Below are 18694 nucleotides of genomic sequence, written 5' to 3'. Positions count from 1 at the left end.
ATAAACCTATGATATAAACAGAAACTTTCCGTAAAAAGGAAAGAAATATAAAAGAATACATCCAAACTATTTGGACTATTTCTGAGTTATTATCACGGGGTAATAACTGACAGTTTTGATTGTATCTCTCTTGTGTTGATAGTCTGATTGGTTTCAAGGGCAGTTTTCATGTTCAGTTCCATCTCAGCCTTACACAAACTGACTTAAACATGCAGTGAATAAATCAATTTTCAATCAATTTTTTGCACCAAAGAGTTAATTTTCACCGAGTCTCTTCATCTGAAATTTTAAATTGACATTTGTGGCTGTATGCAAAATAAGATTGCTGCTGTTAGAGGTGCCCAATACAGCGGTCACGATTCACTAGTCGATCTGAGGAAGGTTATGAGTTGATCTCGGCAGTAGCGTCTTTTGGTGACAAAAAACTGAACTCCACCAGGAGGGTGAGACGATCTCTTCTCACACACAAATCAAAATATTCACTAAGATCCTAAATGTTTTTAAAAGACAAGAAAAAGAACTCAATAAATAATCCCACAAAAACAATAGTCACTGTGATTATTGTTTGAATAAGGTGTTGCGCCGATTCTGTGTGTTTTGGTTCCATTAACAAAAAATAGGTGACCAACAGACCGACTATCTGAGGTCACTAGCAGAGCAGGTGTGAAATTATCAACCACTGTTGTGTTCAAGACTGACACCTGCTGGCCTGACTAGGACAAACTAGCAACCCCCTCAATGTGTCAGAAGTTAGATTTTCTGTATCTTTATTATGTCTGCTATAACTGATGTATATTCCTATATAAAACACAATACATTTACAATCTTTGTGTCATGTGGTAGCGCTCAGCCGGCTGGTGAAAGATTAAGTAGCTCTTGGTCTCAAAAAGTTTGGGCATGACAACAAATGATTAAATATTCAACACAAAAAAGATATTTTGTGAAAATAAAATAGAAACAAATATATTTGATTTCAATTGCCCAACCTAAGAGAGGAAAAGAGCAAAGGAACCACAAATAAATTAGCAAACTGTAGAGGAATTTTATTCTTTAAACTTATGGACAGAGTACACACTTATGGCCAACGGCTTTCTCACTTGAATGTGTGCACTCTTTATCTAAAATGTTTGTTCCTTCCTTTAAGGAAGGTTAAGGAGGTCATATTAGAAGAAGGGTGTGTTTTTTTTTTCTTTCTGCAAGAAAGAAGATGTGTATGTGTGCAACTCCACTCTGTGTCTTCAAAGCAGAGCAGATCCCAGTGGGGTGATGGTCTGTTTTCCGTACTGGCGAGAAATAAACTGACCAACCATAGATCTCTCTCATCCATCTTTATTTAATGAAGAACTGCACTCCAGAAAAACAAACCTATGCAATGCATCATTCTTGTTATATTATATGATATATCTTATTCTTATCTAGAGACAGTTACTATATCTTTGTATTTAGCAATTGTGGATCAAATAATTTTTTGTTTTCTAGAAAACATAAATCCACTCCTCTTTTTCATGTAAAATACTAAAATTGATTAAAAAATATACATATGGTTTCCTTTATGTAAGATCCAAGTGAGAGCGATCTCTGTAGACATGTTAGCGTGGTCGATGGACAATAACATCATACTCTGCTGATGTATCATGTTTTTGCAGAGACCTATAAGTTTGATCTTCGGTGAGTTTTGGTTATGTTCTTGTTTTGCTTTGAAGAAAAGAAACACATTATTTCAACTGTACAGCCCATATACTGTAATTTGGCCTGAAAAGCATGAAATAAACATCATGTAACTTACCGAAGGTGGTAAATGTAGGTGAAACAGAAAACATGTGCAATGAGTGAAACACCAGCAATAACCCAGGGAAGAACTACCAAGACAGGAACACGTTTCTCATGAGCTGTAAAATGACAGAAATACATGTGAATTGGGGTTTCTGTGGAGCAGAGTTTGAATGAAGGGTTTGAATAGTTAGCTTAAAAGCTTCTAAGCTTAAAATCTTAAAAAGTTGATTTGAGATTAACTCAAACGTAATGTAAAATGTAATGTTTTGTTTTGATATCTGAATCTGCCCAAACGTTTAATTAATTAATTAATTAATTAAATTAATCCTGACTTCCGAAGATTTGCCTTTACCCTTTGGTTAGTTTCTCATACTGAGGTCATCAAACCAAAGTTCAGATCTACCATGACTGACTGACACCTGCTGGCCTCAGGTTTGCAACCAGCTTCTGACTGAGAAACCAGTGACCTCCTCCCAGTGTCAGAATCTCACTGAGGAAGAAACTGCGTTAGGTTTTCTGTCACTTTATTATTTCTGCTAAAACTGATGCATATTCGCATATAAAATAAGTCAATAGAGTTTAATCTGCAATTTTTATGTCTTTGTGTCATGAGGTAGATCTCAAGCGGCGGTGAGAGAAAAAGTAGATCTTGCTCTCAAAAAGATTGGGCACCCCTGGGTTAAGACCTCTGCATGTTGCACACACCCAGAGCCTTTCAGGATTTTTGCCAACACTGTAATCACATGTGTTTGTAACATATCTTATAGCCGTGGTATAGATAGTTTACACTTCATATTTATAAAATTGGAAAGAAAAAAAAACAAACATTGAATCTCACTAAGATAAAGAACATACTTACAGGTTACGTTCATAGAAACTGACACTTCTCTGGTTATGTTACCAGGGAAGCTGATCTTACAGATTACATTGGTGTTGTTGTGCTTAGCTGAAGGGTTAAAGGACAGAGTTGAGCTGTGTCTCTGTGTGACAGCAGTCAGATTCTCTGTTTTTAAAGCAGTGACGTTTCCTTTGATGAAAGAGTCTTTTTCTCCTTTTCCTCTCCACATCCAGGTGATGTTAGGAGGAGACCCAGAGCAGAGACCAGGAGCAGTGCAGGTCAGAGTGACCAGCTGTCGCTCAGTCAGTGGAATCATCACTGAGGGCTTTTGGTTCAGTTCTGATGGAAACAGTTCACTGAATGAAAACTCACAAAACCAGTTAGTTTTATTATCTTAAATTTGATGAGACAGATTGAAAAACTAGATGATGTCTTACACTTGGAAAAACAAATGAAAATTTTACTTTTGTCAAAAATAAACTTTTACAATCAATCTTATCTCAGAGGTTAATAAAAAAAGTAAAAAGAAAAATATTTTTTATCATGTTTAGAAATATGATGTGACATTATACTGAAGTTTTTTTTTTGTTTCCCTACCTGTTACTAATAGTGTTGGTTTTTCCTCATATGAAAATGCTTCTCCTGTTGCTTTTCCCTCAATTCGGAGCCGATAGCTTCCAGAATCAGATTCCTTGAGATCATTGATTATGATGCTGCAGTTCTTCTGAGCAACATCCGGTTCCACCAGTGACACTCGACCTTTGAACCCAGGCTGAATGTTTTCCTTGTTCTTGTCAGAGTGAAATATAATCTCAGGATGGTAACATCTGGCAGTATCACATTTAGACCAAACAATATGTTCGGGTGCAAAGAGAGATGTGAAAGTGCATGGTATCACAGCACAGAGTCCAACCTCTGCTCTTATTTCGTCCTCATTGAAAGTAACACAATAACCTTCAGGCTTGCAGGACTTTTCCCTTTGCAATGCATCTGTTAGTAAGAAAATAATTAAACTCAGGATTTGTTAAAAAAAATATTTCAATGAAATGAAACATTGTCAAAGTAGTTTCTTGTCAATGTTTATACAAACCAGATTCTATTTATAAGGTTTTTTAAACATTAACCATTATTTTTTCCTTGAGTGATCTGCACATAATAAATACATTGTAATCATGTGTAAATTTGTGAAACAAATATATACACTTGAGGGACTTGCTATAAATATCGTAGCAAGCAAATGTGAATACATACATTTAGTGTGTTTAATTTTAGTACTGATTCATGTTCATAAATGAGAAGACTCATACATTACCATTGTTAGAAGGGAGAAACACGATTAACCAGATGAAAACAAACATCCTGATTTGAAGCTTGAAACCTTCAGTCCATTCCAAACAGGGAAGAAACTTTAATCCAGGAGTTTCAGAAAAATACTGAAACTGAAGCAGAGTTCAGACATAACATCATACATACAATGCCAAATTTCTTTACTGGATTTCATTTTGCTATTGCTGCACTTTATGAATTTTTTAGATAAAGTTTTGCTAATTATGACTTTACATCTTTTTTGTAAAGATAAATAAATGTGACTGTAAATAATTAAAATTTGTAATCATCAGGACAATTTATACACTGCACCTCTGTGGCATTATAGGTTTGAATTGATATTTAACTTTGTTCAGCAAGAAAGCACTGATTTTTTTCTCTTTAACTCTCCCACACACACCGACAGACATGAACATTGATTATTTTGTTCATCAGTCTGAGAGCTAAAGCATTGTTTGTTGCATTCTTTTATTTTGAGGAACTCTGTTAAAACAAGAGCGACAGTGAGCCCCTCGGCTGACCAGCCGTTACTGTGCTAAATTGCCGTTGGCTCTCCTCACAAACAAATATTTACAATATAATTCAAAAAAGAAATATTTACAATATAAATCAAAGAATTGTTCACACGAATCTTCCACACATATATCTCGCCACTCCAGCTCACTTCCCCCACAAGAGACCGTCAACACAAATAGCAGCGCTAATTGACATTTACCTGTTAAAACAAGAGCGACAGTGAGCGTCTCCGCTGACCAGCCGTTACTGTGCTAAGTTGCCGTTGGCTCGCTGAGTCAGGAGTGCTGCTCACTGTGCTCTATGTGCCCACTGGTGGCGAACCGTTGTAACTGCAGTACAGCGCATCTCAGCAAGAGATGTGATAAATGATTAAGGACAAGGGCGTAGGAACGAGTCTGTCATTGGGGGGGACGCATATCGGAAACCTGACAGATAAGTAATTAGCTTGAGCAGAATTCATGAGGCGTCTATGCTTATATTATGTCTATGGTGGAGCCTCCATGGAGATTCGAAAAAGAATCTCCATGGAGATTCCGTCAAAAAAAATCGGAATTGAGTCACTTCAGGCTGCATTGTGAACGCACCCTTGGTCGTCCATATTCGTGGCCTTCGAAGGACCCGTATTATAACTTATATAAAAGAAAGACCCGTATTATAACTTGCATAAAAGAAGTCAATAGAGTTTCATTTACAATCTTTGTCTCTGTTGGGTTCCTGGGTGTTTCTTTTTTGTTGTTGAGGTTGCTGTTTTTCCGTCCATCCTTCATGGGGCGCCTGGCGGTTATTCCTGGAGGGTGTGGGCCAGCTGATGCGAATAACCTGCTCTGCATGATCTCATCTAGAGGAGTATAAGAAGAGGAGGCAGCCTACACACCAGTGCAAGAGTGTTTTTGCCAGTTTTGGTATTACAGGCCACCTGAATTCTCCCAGTGATCGCTCTTTGTGAACTCCTAGTGATTTTTTTTTGTGCCTCCACAGGGACTCTCCTTGTAGAAGCTGTGAAACCCTTTTGTGGAGTTCCAGCGCAGAGCCTCTCCTCCTACAACCTTTCCTCTCCTTGTGACGCTGGTGGAATATGCCCACCGGATGCCCAAGTCCCTGTTCCCCACCATTGTGACCAGATCTCCACGCAGGCTGCCCTCCTCTCTCCTGCCATCAAGAAACTCGACCTGACCTCGTCCGCCCTCCAGTGCTGCCCCCGCCACCTTTAAGCTTAGCAGCAACACCCAACTTAAAGATATCCGGCCAGGAACCATCAGATTCCCCTTGGTCCAGATCGTCTCAGCTAAAAGTAAGAACGTTCAGTTTTTCCCTGCAGTTTGCTATTCCCTCCGGTCATTGAACTCACCATACTCTCTCACCCTCTAGTTCCAACCCAGAAGCACCGATTCTACTCCGGACCATTTTCTTCCCCCTTTTTTTCTGACTGTGGTTTTTTCTGCAATAAATATCATTTTACTGATTTCCCTTGTACCGTGGGTGTTCTTGCATGTGGGTCAGACGATTAAAACCCGACATGACAGTGTCATGTGGTAGCGCTCAGCCGGCTGGTGAGAGAAAAAGTAGCTCAAGGTCTCAAAAAGTTTGGGCATTACAACAAATGATTAAATATTCAACATAAAAAAGATATTTTGTGAAAATAAAATACAAAAAACATATTTAATTTCAATTGCCCAACTGAAGAGAGGAAAAGGGCAAAGGAACCACAAATAAATTAGCAAACTGTAGAGGAATTTTATTCTATAACCTTATGGAAAGTGTTCACACCTATGAACAGCTTTCTCACTTGAATGTATGCACTCTTTATCTTAAATGTTTGTTCCTTCCTTTAAGGAAGGTTAAGGAGGTCATATTAGAGGAAGTGTGTGTTTTTTTTTCTTTCTGCAAGAAAGAAGATGTGTATGTGTGCAATTCCACTCTGTGTCTTCAAAGCAAAGCAGATCCCAGTGGGGTGATGGACTGTTTTCCGTACTGGCGAGAAATAAACTGACCAACCATAGATCTCTTTCATCCATCTTTATTTAATGAAGGACTGCACTCCAGAAAAACAAACCTATGCAATTCTTATTATTCAGAGACAGTTACTATATCTTTGTATTTAGCAATTGTGTATCAAATCTGTAAGATCCAAGTGAGCGCAATCTTTGGAGACATGTTAGCGTGGTCGTTGGACAATAACATCATACTCTGATGAGGTATCACGTTTTTGCAGAGACACATAAGTTTGATCTTCAGTGAGTTTTTTTTTTTTTCTTGTGTTCCTTTGAAGAAAACAAACACGTTATTTCAACTGTACAGCCCATATACTGTAATTTAGCCTCAGAAGCATGAAATAAACATCATGTAACTTACCAAAGGTGCCAAATGTAGATCATACAGAAAACATGCACACAGAGTGAAACACCAGCAATGACCCAGGGAAGAACTCCAAAGACAGAAACATGTTTCTCATGATCAGCTGTAAAATGACAGAAATACATGTGAATTGGGGTTTCTGTGGAGCAGAGTTTGAATGAAGGGTTTATATACATCTGAGTTAAGGAAGCTTAAAAAGTTGATTTGAAATGAACTCAAACGTAATTTTAAATGTAATGTTTTGTTTTGATATCTGAATCTGCCCAAACATTACAAAATTATACATAAAGCACACTGTTTCTGATCTAGAAAGAGGAAATACATATGCCAGATACACGTTTAAAGGAAGTTGTACCTTCTTCTGACAGCTCTCGACGCACCATTAGGTTTTCTTTGACTTCCCAATTTTCATTGTTGCTAAAACATTCAACACTGATGTTGCCAGGGTTTCTAAGAGACAGGGTGCTATTGACAGTGTGGTTTGACACTATGTTGAAGACAGAGTACTCAGTGTGGTCCTTTAGTAGTGGCCATGTGATGGTGGGTGAAGGAAACCCCTCACTGATGCATACACAAGTTAAGACCTCTGCATGTTGCACACACCCAGAGCCTTTCAGGATTTTTGCCAACACTGTAATCACATGTGTTTGCAACATATCTTATAGCTGTGGTATATATATTTTACACTTCATATTTATAGAATTGGAAGAAAAACATTGAAGAAAAACACTAAGATAAAGAACATACTTACAGCTTACGTTCAGAGAAACTGACTTTTCTGTGGTTATGCCACCAGGGAAGCTGACCTCACAGGTTACATTGGTGTTGTTGTGCCTAGCTGAAGGTTTAAAGGTCAGAGTTGAGCTGTGTCTCTGTGTGACAGCAGTCAGATTGTCAGCTTTTAAAGCAATCATGCTTCCTGTGACGTGATAGTCCTCTGTTTTTCCTCTCCACATCCAGGTGATGGTAGGAGGAGACCCAGAGCAGAGACCAGGAGCAGTGCAGGTCAGAGTGGCCTGCTGTCCCTCAGTCAGTGGAGGAACCATCACTGTGGGTCTCTGATATAGACCTGATGAAGACATGGTTGGCAAATAAAATCAATAGGCAATATTATCAAGTATTTTAAATTTAGATGGAAGATATACATTTTATAGCAATAAAGTATTGAACATGTTTAACTCAATATTAATGCAGTTTCTATGGTCTGCTATTAGAGATCAACGAAGACAGTTTCTTGTGAATTTTTAGACACATAGACTTAAAAAAAAAAAAAACTTGAAACATAAAATAAATGTATGCACATCAATAAATTAACAAACGGAAGTAGCTTTTGAGGTTGAGTTTCATACCTTTAACAGAGAGACTTGTTCTTGAAGGGAACGTAAGTCCATCTGCCATTCCTTGGTAAAAACCATTAACTCTGAGCTGATATGATCCAGAATCAGATGTGTTGAGGTCATTGATCATGATGCTGCAGTTCCCCTGACTCACATCAGGATCCAACAGTAAAACTCGTCCTAGAAATTCTGATGGAACCTTGTCATGATTTGTGTGAAATACTACATCAGAATCACCACATCTCCTTCTCCATGGTTCACATTTAAACCAGACAATAGCTTTTGGTGTAAATCCATCAGCCATGGTGAAGAAACATGGTATCACAACACACAGTCCAGCTTCAGTTGTTATTTCTCCTTCATTGAGAGTAATGCAGTATCCACCGGAACAGATCGGTCTTCCAAGGGCTGATTCAACTGTTAATGTGAAAGAAAAGATAGTAATACATTTGTTTTTGTTATAACTGTGGCATCTACTACAAAACCTTTGCAAACTGAGGCTATTTTCATCTAACTAATAATTTTTATTAGTGCAGAAACAAAAAACTGTGTAACAGTGTCAGGATTATAAGTTTTTAAAAACTTGAGAGGAATAAACAAACATTTCATGATTACATTAATCACCTAAACAAATTGATTTAATATCAAAGTTAAACATTATCACATAAAAACTGCTTTAAGCACTACATTATAAAATAAAAGAAAAAAGAATGAAAATGCTCCTGATACCTGTGTTTTTGGTGGAACCCCACAAAAAGAAAAGCAATGTCATCCAGAAGAAAGTAAACATGGTTTGATTCTTTCGTGGTTACTCTCCTGTTCCTTCAGTGCAGCATTAAAATGCAGAAATGGCTTCAGTGGGAAGTTCAGTCTTGAGATGCCAAAATATAGCAATACAGGAAGTGTTTTTTTTTTCTTTTTTTTACTCAGTTATACCATTGAGACATTTTATCATGAGGAGTGGCTCTTTCTGGCAGTCAGATAAATTAAGACAGATCTTTACACTAGTTAAAAGTATAATTAACACTATGTTCTAATGCAGTAGTCTTTAGCGTCCTAATTAATGCAACGTTCACTGGAACCAACAGTCTTAATCAGTATGATTTAAACCCAGGATTGTTATGACTTGAGCTGACGGAACCTTGTGATTTGTGAAATATTATGTCAGAGATTCGCATTTGAACCAGACAATATTTTTTGGTGTAAATCCGTCAGTAGTGGTGAAGGAACATGGTATCGTAACACATAGTCCAGCTTCGGCTGTTTTTACCCCCTCATTGAGAGTAATGCAAAGTCAGTTTTAACAGAATGGCCTTCTGAGAGCTGCAGAAATGCAGAAATATATATTTCTAATGATGACACTGATTTTTAACAACTGAAAAGACCATTTGTATCAACTTATTAGTACCTCACTTCCCCCATTTACCTTTTGTCTTCCTAAATGTATTACCCATTCCTTCCAGTTGAGGGAGCTCCAGTTCCAGATCCTAGATCCCAGAGCTGTATCCCACCATCTCACCATGTGTTTAAGGCTAACTGGGACATCATCATCTTCAAAATTCGTAAACCTTTATGGTGAACAAAAGTTAATCTAACAAGTGCATATTTTTCCTCATGAAGACTGTTCATGAGGAAATGTTGTTCTCTTGTTTGCTAGAGAAACCTCTGTGGGACAACTTATACACTTAAAAACTCACTGACTCCTTTTAGGACATAAATTGTCTGGTTGCTCCAACATCTGATCTATCAAACCACATGCCACCATCTATCTTTGATTAAATTACTCACCTTGGACTACTTAGTCTTTTCCATCTCCACTGCAGCAATTCTGGTTATAATAGTAAGTCTATTATTCAACAAGTGTCTTGATAGCATCTTCTTCTTAATGACTGTAAGATGGCAAGTTTGAGATGCCAAACGTGACAGAATCAGCTGTAATTCTGAAAATAATGTCGTTTAGGTGACTGTTAAACCCACATGATGAGTGAAGGAGGGAAATTGCCAACACTGCAGGGTGGATTCATAAAGTCTCCATCCTTTACAGTTGTTTTTCCAACAATCCTTTGTGCCTGTGGACGTAATGGTGTTTTAGATGTCACTACTTTGTCAGTTGTTTTGTCAGAAGTCTCACTTGTACTTAATATGAGTTGGTATCTAACTCCAGTTCACATGTGGAGTGGTATGGTGAGATATTCAACAAGCATTTTGTCGATAGTTGAGCTCTTGTATACTTGAGCTGTAATGAGCTCCATCATGTAACCATTCTCACGCATTGTATAGTGTGTCAACATTGATTTCCTATTTTAATAATCCTTTATCACACAATTTAATGCTAATGGTGACATGCATTCTGTTTCTGCATTGTTCTGCTTGCCTTGTTGTAGTTAATGCTTCAAAGATTTTAAGAAAGACTAAGTAATAATTGCATGTCAACTATTATAAATTGTATTCAAATTCTTCCCAGGTGAATTTATGACAATTTCACTTGCACGTTTGGGTTTTGTTGATTTTTTTTCTGTCATAAAGTTGAGACCCAGAGCAGAGCAACAAATATTACATGTACTCTGTGTTTTACAGTTTCATTTATATAAAGATAATTTCAACAGTGTCTCAGTGTTGGAAACAGATGGAATGAGCAATGCATCCAGTCAGTATTCACTGATCAAAGCTTCACCTCATCAAGACAAGCCACATCCACATGAAAAATGACTGAACAAACCAGAATCTGCTTTATTTAAAAGCCAAATCATTCACTTTATTTTAGCTACTACACTGAAACTGTAAATATAAAAAATCTTTTGACTGTCCATTGCTTTGAGCACAGCAATCTCTTTATGTTAGCGGTAGGCTGCCCTCTGCTGGCTGTTACTAAAAGCTATGCAAGTGTTTCGTTCTGTATGCATGCTTAACAAGCATCTTTCTTTTTTTTTTTTTCTTAAAACCTCATCCACTTTTACATGTATTGGTGATGCTCATATAAACACAGGCTTGCATAATGTATAACTTTTCATTGACCGTCTTTATACCACATCCAAAAATCATTGAATAATTAATTAAATTTGATATAAAATGGTAATACAAAGTTTTAAGCAAAATAACCAAAAACAAATGCTGGTCAGTCAGAGGGCATCGCTACAACACAGAACACAAACATAAAACATTGTTGTTTATACATTTGATGTGCACAAAATCAACAATCGCCCCTAAAATTGTTAAAACATAAATACAAATTATTTATGTGCAAATTATTTATTAATTTGCAGGCCATTAACAAATGGCCTGCAAAAGTAATAAATGATATCTATCTTCTTTTAATAAATTCTGACACATTTAAGTGATTCTTTTTTTAATTGCTAAATTATGTATAAATTGCTTTTATAAAAATAATGCCTTTTTACATCCCTTTAATAAATACAATTTAATTTCCTTTAACTTGCCACAAAGTCCTTTTATAGTATAAATAGACAGCACAATTAATGGAAATTAGGATTCCGATCAAACTATGGCATTTTTTTCACTTCTTTATGTCATAGACTACATACCAAATAGGGTTAATAAAAAAATCTTTGACTCCAAGCACAGCCTCCTGTGCCTCCAAGCACAGGAGGCACAGGACAACAACAAACAATGTTGTCGTTATCAACAAGACATTGTTGATAACGACAACAATGTCTTGTTGTCGTTATCCTCCTCATTCTTCTTGTCCTCAGCCTCATTTTTTTTGTTTCTGAATTTCTGCATACTCCGTCTCATTCTCCATTCGGTTGTCTTCCTTTTCGAGATGCCTGTTCAACTTGGAGTGATCAATGGTGGCATACGTCAGGTTGTTCGATACACTGTTGAGTTCAGGGGACAAGGCTCCATTCACTGCTCCTTCTTGGACTTCACCCTGAGCCTTGTTCACTGATTGACCACTACAACTCTGAAAGATACAAAAAAGAATGGCATTACATAATTGCTGAAACAATAAACATTTTCTCTAGTAATTTGTGAATTTTCAGTCTCTGCCAGCTATTCTGTCATATATCATTTGTCAAGGATCGAGCTGAAGTCACGGCCTGCCAAGAACAGAAGAAAAAAGGAGAAAATATAGCGTATTTTTATTCTACTCTTTTATGTATTATATATGTAAGGTTTTGAAGGGTGTTGTTCAAAATTTTCGTCTTTGTTTAATAACTAATGACATGGAGGAATTTTCATTCAAAGTAAGATTTGAGTGTCTGTTTGAAATGCAACTGTGCTGCCTTTGAAATGAAATGATTACACCTGCTGCAGCTTTTGTAATTTTTCTTCCCTATATACCTCAGTCTACTTCTATATACATATTCTAATTAAGCCTTTTTAACCTGCGCTTTGAGAACCAGAACTATGAAAATGCACAATGCTCCTTAAATGCTATCAGAGGCCTTTAAATGGACATATGATTTTTGTAAACTTAACATGTGTTATGATTTACTGCTGGAGATTCCTAGTTTTAACCCAGACAAATCCATGAAAATCTATTAAAAATATTTATTTATCATTAGGCCTCGCTCAAATTTCCTTTGGCAAAAAACCCCAACAACATTTTACATTTTATAAGCAGCTTACCTGTGGATCATCTGGAGCGATCGCTTCAAGAGTTTCAACCGAATTTCCAGACTTCTTCAGTTTTTTTCTGTGAAAAAATATATTCACTCAGCAAAAGCTTAATACGTTTATGCTGGCTTTGCATGCTAACAAGATCAATGAACAGAGCTAATATACCTGTAATATTTCATGGCAATAACAGAAAGAAGGATAAAAATAAATGCCCCGATAAAAACGGCAATGAGGATTTCCATCCAGGGAACTGTTGAAGACTCATCTGACAAAAAGACAAAACAAAATTAAGATACATTGTAACTATCAGATTTGCCCATGCAAAGGTTTTCAGGCAAAGTAATTCCTTTTTTTAATAAAATGTAAAAAATATACATGCTTCTCACAAACCCTGCATTTATATGTCATAACTCCTTGAAATACCTGTTTTCAATCATCTTATGGCAAACTACATTTTTAATGTATTTTTCACCTTTCCACACAGGGGGACAACATGCTATTGTATTTAAAATAGCACGTTGCACATTAATAATGTAACTTTGAGGGGAAACTATAAAATTTTATTCGGTGGCCATAAATTTGAACATTTTCTAACATTCTAACAGAATTTTGCTTGACTGATTAACTTGTTTCTGACTTTTTATCTTGTTCTCTATATGATGCTGTCATATCTATTCCCCTATTAAGCTTTTTGCATTCTCATCTTAGTTCTGATGGATAATCTTTGGTCCTGTAACTTTGCACCATCCTCATTTGACTCAGATGTTGGCTCCACCTGCCTTTCTGTTGATGTTTGTCTTGTGTGGAGCTTAAAGTAAAATAAAATAAAAATATTAATACTCACATACTTGAAATAATGTGAAAACATATTACAATATTAATATAGTATTTTAGTTAGAAAACATTTTTTTAGTTATAGTCTAATACCACAACGGTCATGAGTAGACCACCTAGCAAGGCAGTCTCTTCTCTGACTGATGGGCTAGGCAAAGGCACAGCTGTCTCCAATCCATCCTTACATATAAGCATAGGTTCAACATATAGTCGTTGCCAGAACAGTTAGTTCTGATCCACTTGTTTCCCAAATAAAAAAATGAGAAAATCTTGAAAGATTACTTGAGGTATTACAGTTTTCTCTATCTTAAGTTTCTGCTCTGTCGACTCTCCCAAGACCACGTCTGCTGCAATCATTTATTGAGTCCCATCAAGTTCCACTTCCTACATTCTTGGCATCCAAACATTGACAAAAATAATCAGATAGATTGATTTATATTTGCATTATATGCTAACAACTTTTTTTTTTAACTGTAGGAGTTTCTAAATAAAAACTGTACAGGCAAGATTTTCCTGAGGAATTTTGCTTTTCTGCTCACGTAGAAGCGGATATTTGTGAACTTTCACAAGCTGCCCAGTGGGTGGCAGTAACAGGAATGGCATACTAGAGAACAAAAAGCGGCTAACATCAAAACTCATGTAATCTACCCTCTCATGCATATACATGATTAAAAGTTGCACAAACGTGTCACCTGTAAAGACGTGGCTTCATTTACCTGGTAGGTTTTGAATTGTGAGTTTTTTCTCTGCTTCTCCGTTTTCATGGCTGCTGAAACATTTAACGCTGCTGTTTTCATGGCTTTTGATGGTTTGTGTAACAGTGCTGCGGACAGCTTGACCTGACACTGTGACAGAGTCCTCAGTGTGGTCCAAAGGCAGTGACCAATTTATGGTGGGTAGAGGGAACCCCTCACTGATACACACACAGGTCAGCAGCTCCAACTTGAGCACACATCCAGACGTGTTTAGGATCCCTGAAAACCCTGTAAACACAAAAAAATGTGCATTCTCAGTAATACAGGTGAAGTTCAAAACATCACCTGCTGTTAGCAGTGAATCCTTTGATGGCAAAAATGTGGAAAAAAAAGGAGAAAAAGAAAAGAGTTCTTTTGTCAGTATTGAAACAAACTACCACTATAAAGGATGACTGACGGATTATACCTACAAGTTATTGTGACATTAATTTCTTCTGTCAGAGTGTTATTCAGGTGTTTTGCTGTACAAATATAAAGCCCCGCATCTCCTCTGGTTGCATTGGTGATATAATAAGAGGCATTTACTTCCTGCAGGACATTTCCGATTAATTTTCTTGAAAACTTGATTTCTGAAGGAGGGAAGCTGTCGACACTGCAGGTCAGATTAAGATAATGTCCCTCCTTGACGCTTGCTCTGCCTGAAATCTGAGGTTTTCTTGCATCTGTGGAGCACAGTTTAAGAGAAATTGTGATACTTAAAAAGCACAAAGCAGGACACATTTTAAACACAATTTCTGCTTTTAAGTGCAGAGCAGGTGACTTTGTTGCTTTATTAAAATATCTGAATTGCAACTATATTCAGCACAATGCCATGCTCTTTATATTTAACTACTCACAGGTCACTTTCAGAGTTTCCTCCTGCACAGTTGGGCCAGCAGTGAAGCTGACCGTGCAGCTGAGTTTGGTGTTGTGGTGTTCAGCTGTAGGGTTAAAGGTCAGCGTTGAACTGTGTCTCTGTGTGAAAGCAGTCAGATTCTCAGTTTTTAAGGCAGTTGTGTTTCCTATGATGTTAGAGTCTTTCTTTCCTTTTCCTCTCCACATCCAGGTGATTTTAGGAGGAGACCCAGAGCAGAGACCAGGAGCAGTGCAGGTCAGAGTGACCTGCTGTCCCTCAGTCAGTGGAGGAATCATCACAGAGGGTTTCTGCTTCAACGCTGATGGAAACACGGACCACAGGTGGAATCATTTCAAAAACTCCCTTTTTGATTGAGTTACACAGAAATTCTCGAGGATTCTTTGAGCTGAAGCCATAATACACCAAAGGAGGAAAAGATTGTCCTACCTGAGACAGAAACGTCAGTTTTTTTGCGGTATGAAAATCCATCAGATTTTCCATTCATATTCCCTTTCACTCTGAAGTGGTAGTTTCCAGAATCCGACTCAGTGAGATCATTGATCATGATGCTACAGTTCCTTTGACTCACATCAGGCTCCAACAACGACACTCTTCCTTTAAACCCAGCTTTGGTATCTTTATCGTTGTCAGAGTTAAATACACGTGACTCTTTCTGATCTTTGGTTTTATACCAAACCATATGTCTGGGTGTAAATTGTTCATCGGTTTCGTAAGAACATGGTATCACAACACAGAGTCCAGCCTCTCCTGTTACTTCTTTGATAAGAGTAATGCAGAAGTCGCCCTTCTCACAGAACTTTTCCTCTGAACCGAATGCACCTGTCAGCCAAAGATTACATATCATCTTTCACTGGTTTGTTTATGATGAACTTCAATAAGACAGATATTTAGAATCTCAAAAATATGCAAAGAAGTACATTCTGTGTTATTATTTCATTGTGGATTTCACTTTCCCAGTAAACTAAAATGAAATACAACATATTTTAATTTAATTAAAACTTGAGGTTGAAAATTTGAAAGTGGATGTTTTACCTGATAAAAACATGATTGCCCAGGCAAGAAGAAACATGTCGAAATATTAAAATGGTTTCTCCACAGGATACAGTTTACTGCAGCGTCAGAATAAAAGCAAATCCAGCGTTAGGTCTGAATGACTCTTATAAAACTTTGTAGTTTTATAAAGAGTAAGTCTCTCTGAAATAGTTTAAAATATTGTAACATTATTCCCATCAAATTGAATGTTGTTTGCCTGCGTTGCCTTGTCCACAGCTTGGCTTCACTGCACTGACCCGTATCTGTTTAAGCTGGGATTTTTTTACCACCTGTAATTTAAAGTTCTCCAGGAAGTTTGTTGATGCTAAATTGTTGTTCCGGCTTGCTGTCTTCAGAAAAGGGAAGTCAGTGTCGACACTAACGCAACACATCTTATTTACTTTGACTTTAATGGCCTTTTATCAAGTAAAACATGTATTTTCTGTCTATGATAGGGTTGAAAATATCAATCTTCTGTCATTTTAAGTGTTGTAAATGATCTCTTTTGCCACCTGATATTTAAATAAAGGAAGTGTGTTAAACAACAAAGAATTCAAGCCAAACCTTTTTCTCTTCATCAACATATTTCCCCATTTTAACAGCAAATCAGTATCTTGTCAGGAACTTAAGGATATTTGAATTGTATGATAAGGACTGTGTGACTGTTTGTTATAGTTTTACATTTATTCACAAAAGCCATCTTATAAAAAAACGTTTTGTGTGTTTCTGTGTAAACTTTACATGCATAAGCATTTTTCTGCAGCTATCTCCAACGGTCCAAAACCGTAAAATATGTGATAGGATAACCGACCACTCAAGAGTGATTGTGTAAATCCACAATGTGTGCCCGAAAATTGATTTGGAATTGAAGCAAGCGTAAACTGTTCACTGACATTAACTTCTTCTTTTGCTACTTTCTTTCGCTGAAAGGCGTGGGTTTTCTCCAGTTCAGAAACTTATCCAACTGTTAGGATATTTTTTGATGTTATCAAAGCTAATAAAACTAAATGTGGGTCAGAATTGAGACACACCAATTTGGCTTTCTCTCACCATGATGGCACACAACTCAAGAGAGCAAAAACTGCAAAGACAGAGACTGAATAATACAATCAAACTTTTATCACACTATAACTAATTATATTTTCTTGATATTGATTAGTAATAATCATAGGCTTTCAGAAATGGTTGCCACAAGAACAACATTTGTATTGAATTAGAATCATTACAGGATTTGAAGCTTCAGTTGTATGTTGCTAGTGATTGGTTTTAATTTCTTCTTGGTTTTAATTTTACTTTCTGAGGTTTGACAGATGAATCATGTTGTTGTCCTTTTGGCCCATATCTCCACAGGATTGCCACGGTACTGTAGTGGCAAACATTTCACACCGGATGCCCTTCCTGACACACCCGACCCACATCCCAGTCCTCCGATTATCCCTGGTAATGGAAGGATTTGAATCCTGGTCTCTGACCATCCGGCTCTAGGACCCAGGCCACTACTGCCCCCACTGAGAGATGACTCATGTAAAAGCACAAAAAAGGTATTTTCTATGTTTCATTCATCTAAACAAAAAAAAAAACCCTAAAACCAAAAATGACTATAATTTTGTTGTGTTTAAAAGCAGCACACCAGACAAGATATTGTTTTCTAAGAATAATCCACTGTTGTTTTTTTTTTTTTTGTATTTTTTTTTGTCTTTTATTTGTACTTATTTGGAACAGAAGACAGATGAATTTTGAATTGCTTAAAATAAAACAGAGCAAACCATATAATAATAAAACTGTCATACCTTTGCAATCTCTCTGATAATTTGCAGAGAGTTTGCAGCTACTGATTTGAATTATTGTGTCAGAATATCAGAACTGTAGAAAAAAAAATATGCAATGACAATAATAATAATGACCACAAAGTATTGGACAATTTAACTGTACAACACACCATGACAAAGAATTAGGTGTATTTAATACTTGAGTGAAAAAAAATAAATAAATAAAAATAAGAGGCATTGTAAGACTGCAAGCCAGCATATCTGGAACCCTCCATTAAAATAACAAGAACACTGTCTTAATAAAAGGCAGAGTTAATTAGAATAGGTCAAAGCTGACAATGTTTGCATGCTGTAATAAACACAACTTTAAAAACATGTTCTAATAGTTGTGCCATTCTTACCACGCAGATTCTGCTCTCTCTTGATATCAGACCATGTATTAGCAATTACTTTTTTTGTGTGTGATTATTTCTTTGACAAACATCCAAATAGGTCAGAATATTTCAAACAGGAATCTTGCATAATGATTCTTCACTCTATATTTTTGTGATACTTTGGATAAAACCATAGTACTATTTAATAATTGTCCATCCATTACTTTGAGGTGTTACAGAGAAAGTAAAGAGTCAGCTTCCTTTGGAAATTTACAACTAGTAAGGCTTCATTTGGAATCACGTAGCAGCTGTTAAATGCTGTCTGTACTGCATGAAAATTACAGAGAA

The 18694-nt window shown here is 36.7% G+C and overlaps 2 protein-coding genes across 2 annotated transcripts; both read right to left on the bottom strand.

Moving 5' to 3' along the window:
* Window positions 1–973: 973 nt before the first annotated feature.
* LOC107836441 (sialic acid-binding Ig-like lectin 14) lies at window positions 974–4808 on the bottom strand. The gene is made up of 6 exons (XM_016672327.1): window positions 4653–4808; window positions 3924–4050; window positions 3209–3601; window positions 2633–2950; window positions 1787–1859; window positions 974–986 (listed from the first exon to the last, which is right to left on the bottom strand). Exons 2-6 carry the CDS (start codon window positions 3967–3969, stop codon window positions 974–976), a joined length of 843 nt encoding a protein of 280 aa, XP_016527813.1. The 5' UTR covers window positions 3970–4050; window positions 4653–4808.
* A 1785-nt stretch (window positions 4809–6593) lies between these two features.
* LOC103139256 (sialic acid-binding Ig-like lectin 5) lies at window positions 6594–16284 on the bottom strand. The gene is made up of 14 exons (XM_007553790.2): window positions 16204–16284; window positions 15598–15990; window positions 15152–15469; window positions 14726–14977; window positions 14277–14543; window positions 12892–12991; window positions 12736–12802; window positions 11861–12067; window positions 8875–8950; window positions 8158–8562; window positions 7560–7877; window positions 7164–7439; window positions 6806–6911; window positions 6594–6714 (listed from the first exon to the last, which is right to left on the bottom strand). Exons 1-14 carry the CDS (start codon window positions 16238–16240, stop codon window positions 6609–6611), a joined length of 2928 nt encoding a protein of 975 aa, XP_007553852.2. The 5' UTR covers window positions 16241–16284; the 3' UTR covers window positions 6594–6608.
* Between the last annotated feature and the right edge of the window lie 2410 nt (window positions 16285–18694).

The sequence above is a fragment of the Poecilia formosa genome, unplaced genomic scaffold (assembly GCF_000485575.1).
Source record: "Poecilia formosa unplaced genomic scaffold, Poecilia_formosa-5.1.2 Scaffold59, whole genome shotgun sequence".
NCBI lineage: Eukaryota > Metazoa > Chordata > Actinopteri > Cyprinodontiformes > Poeciliidae > Poecilia > Poecilia formosa.
Note: the sequence above shows the minus strand (reverse complement) of the source record. Positions and strands in the feature narration are given on the sequence as shown.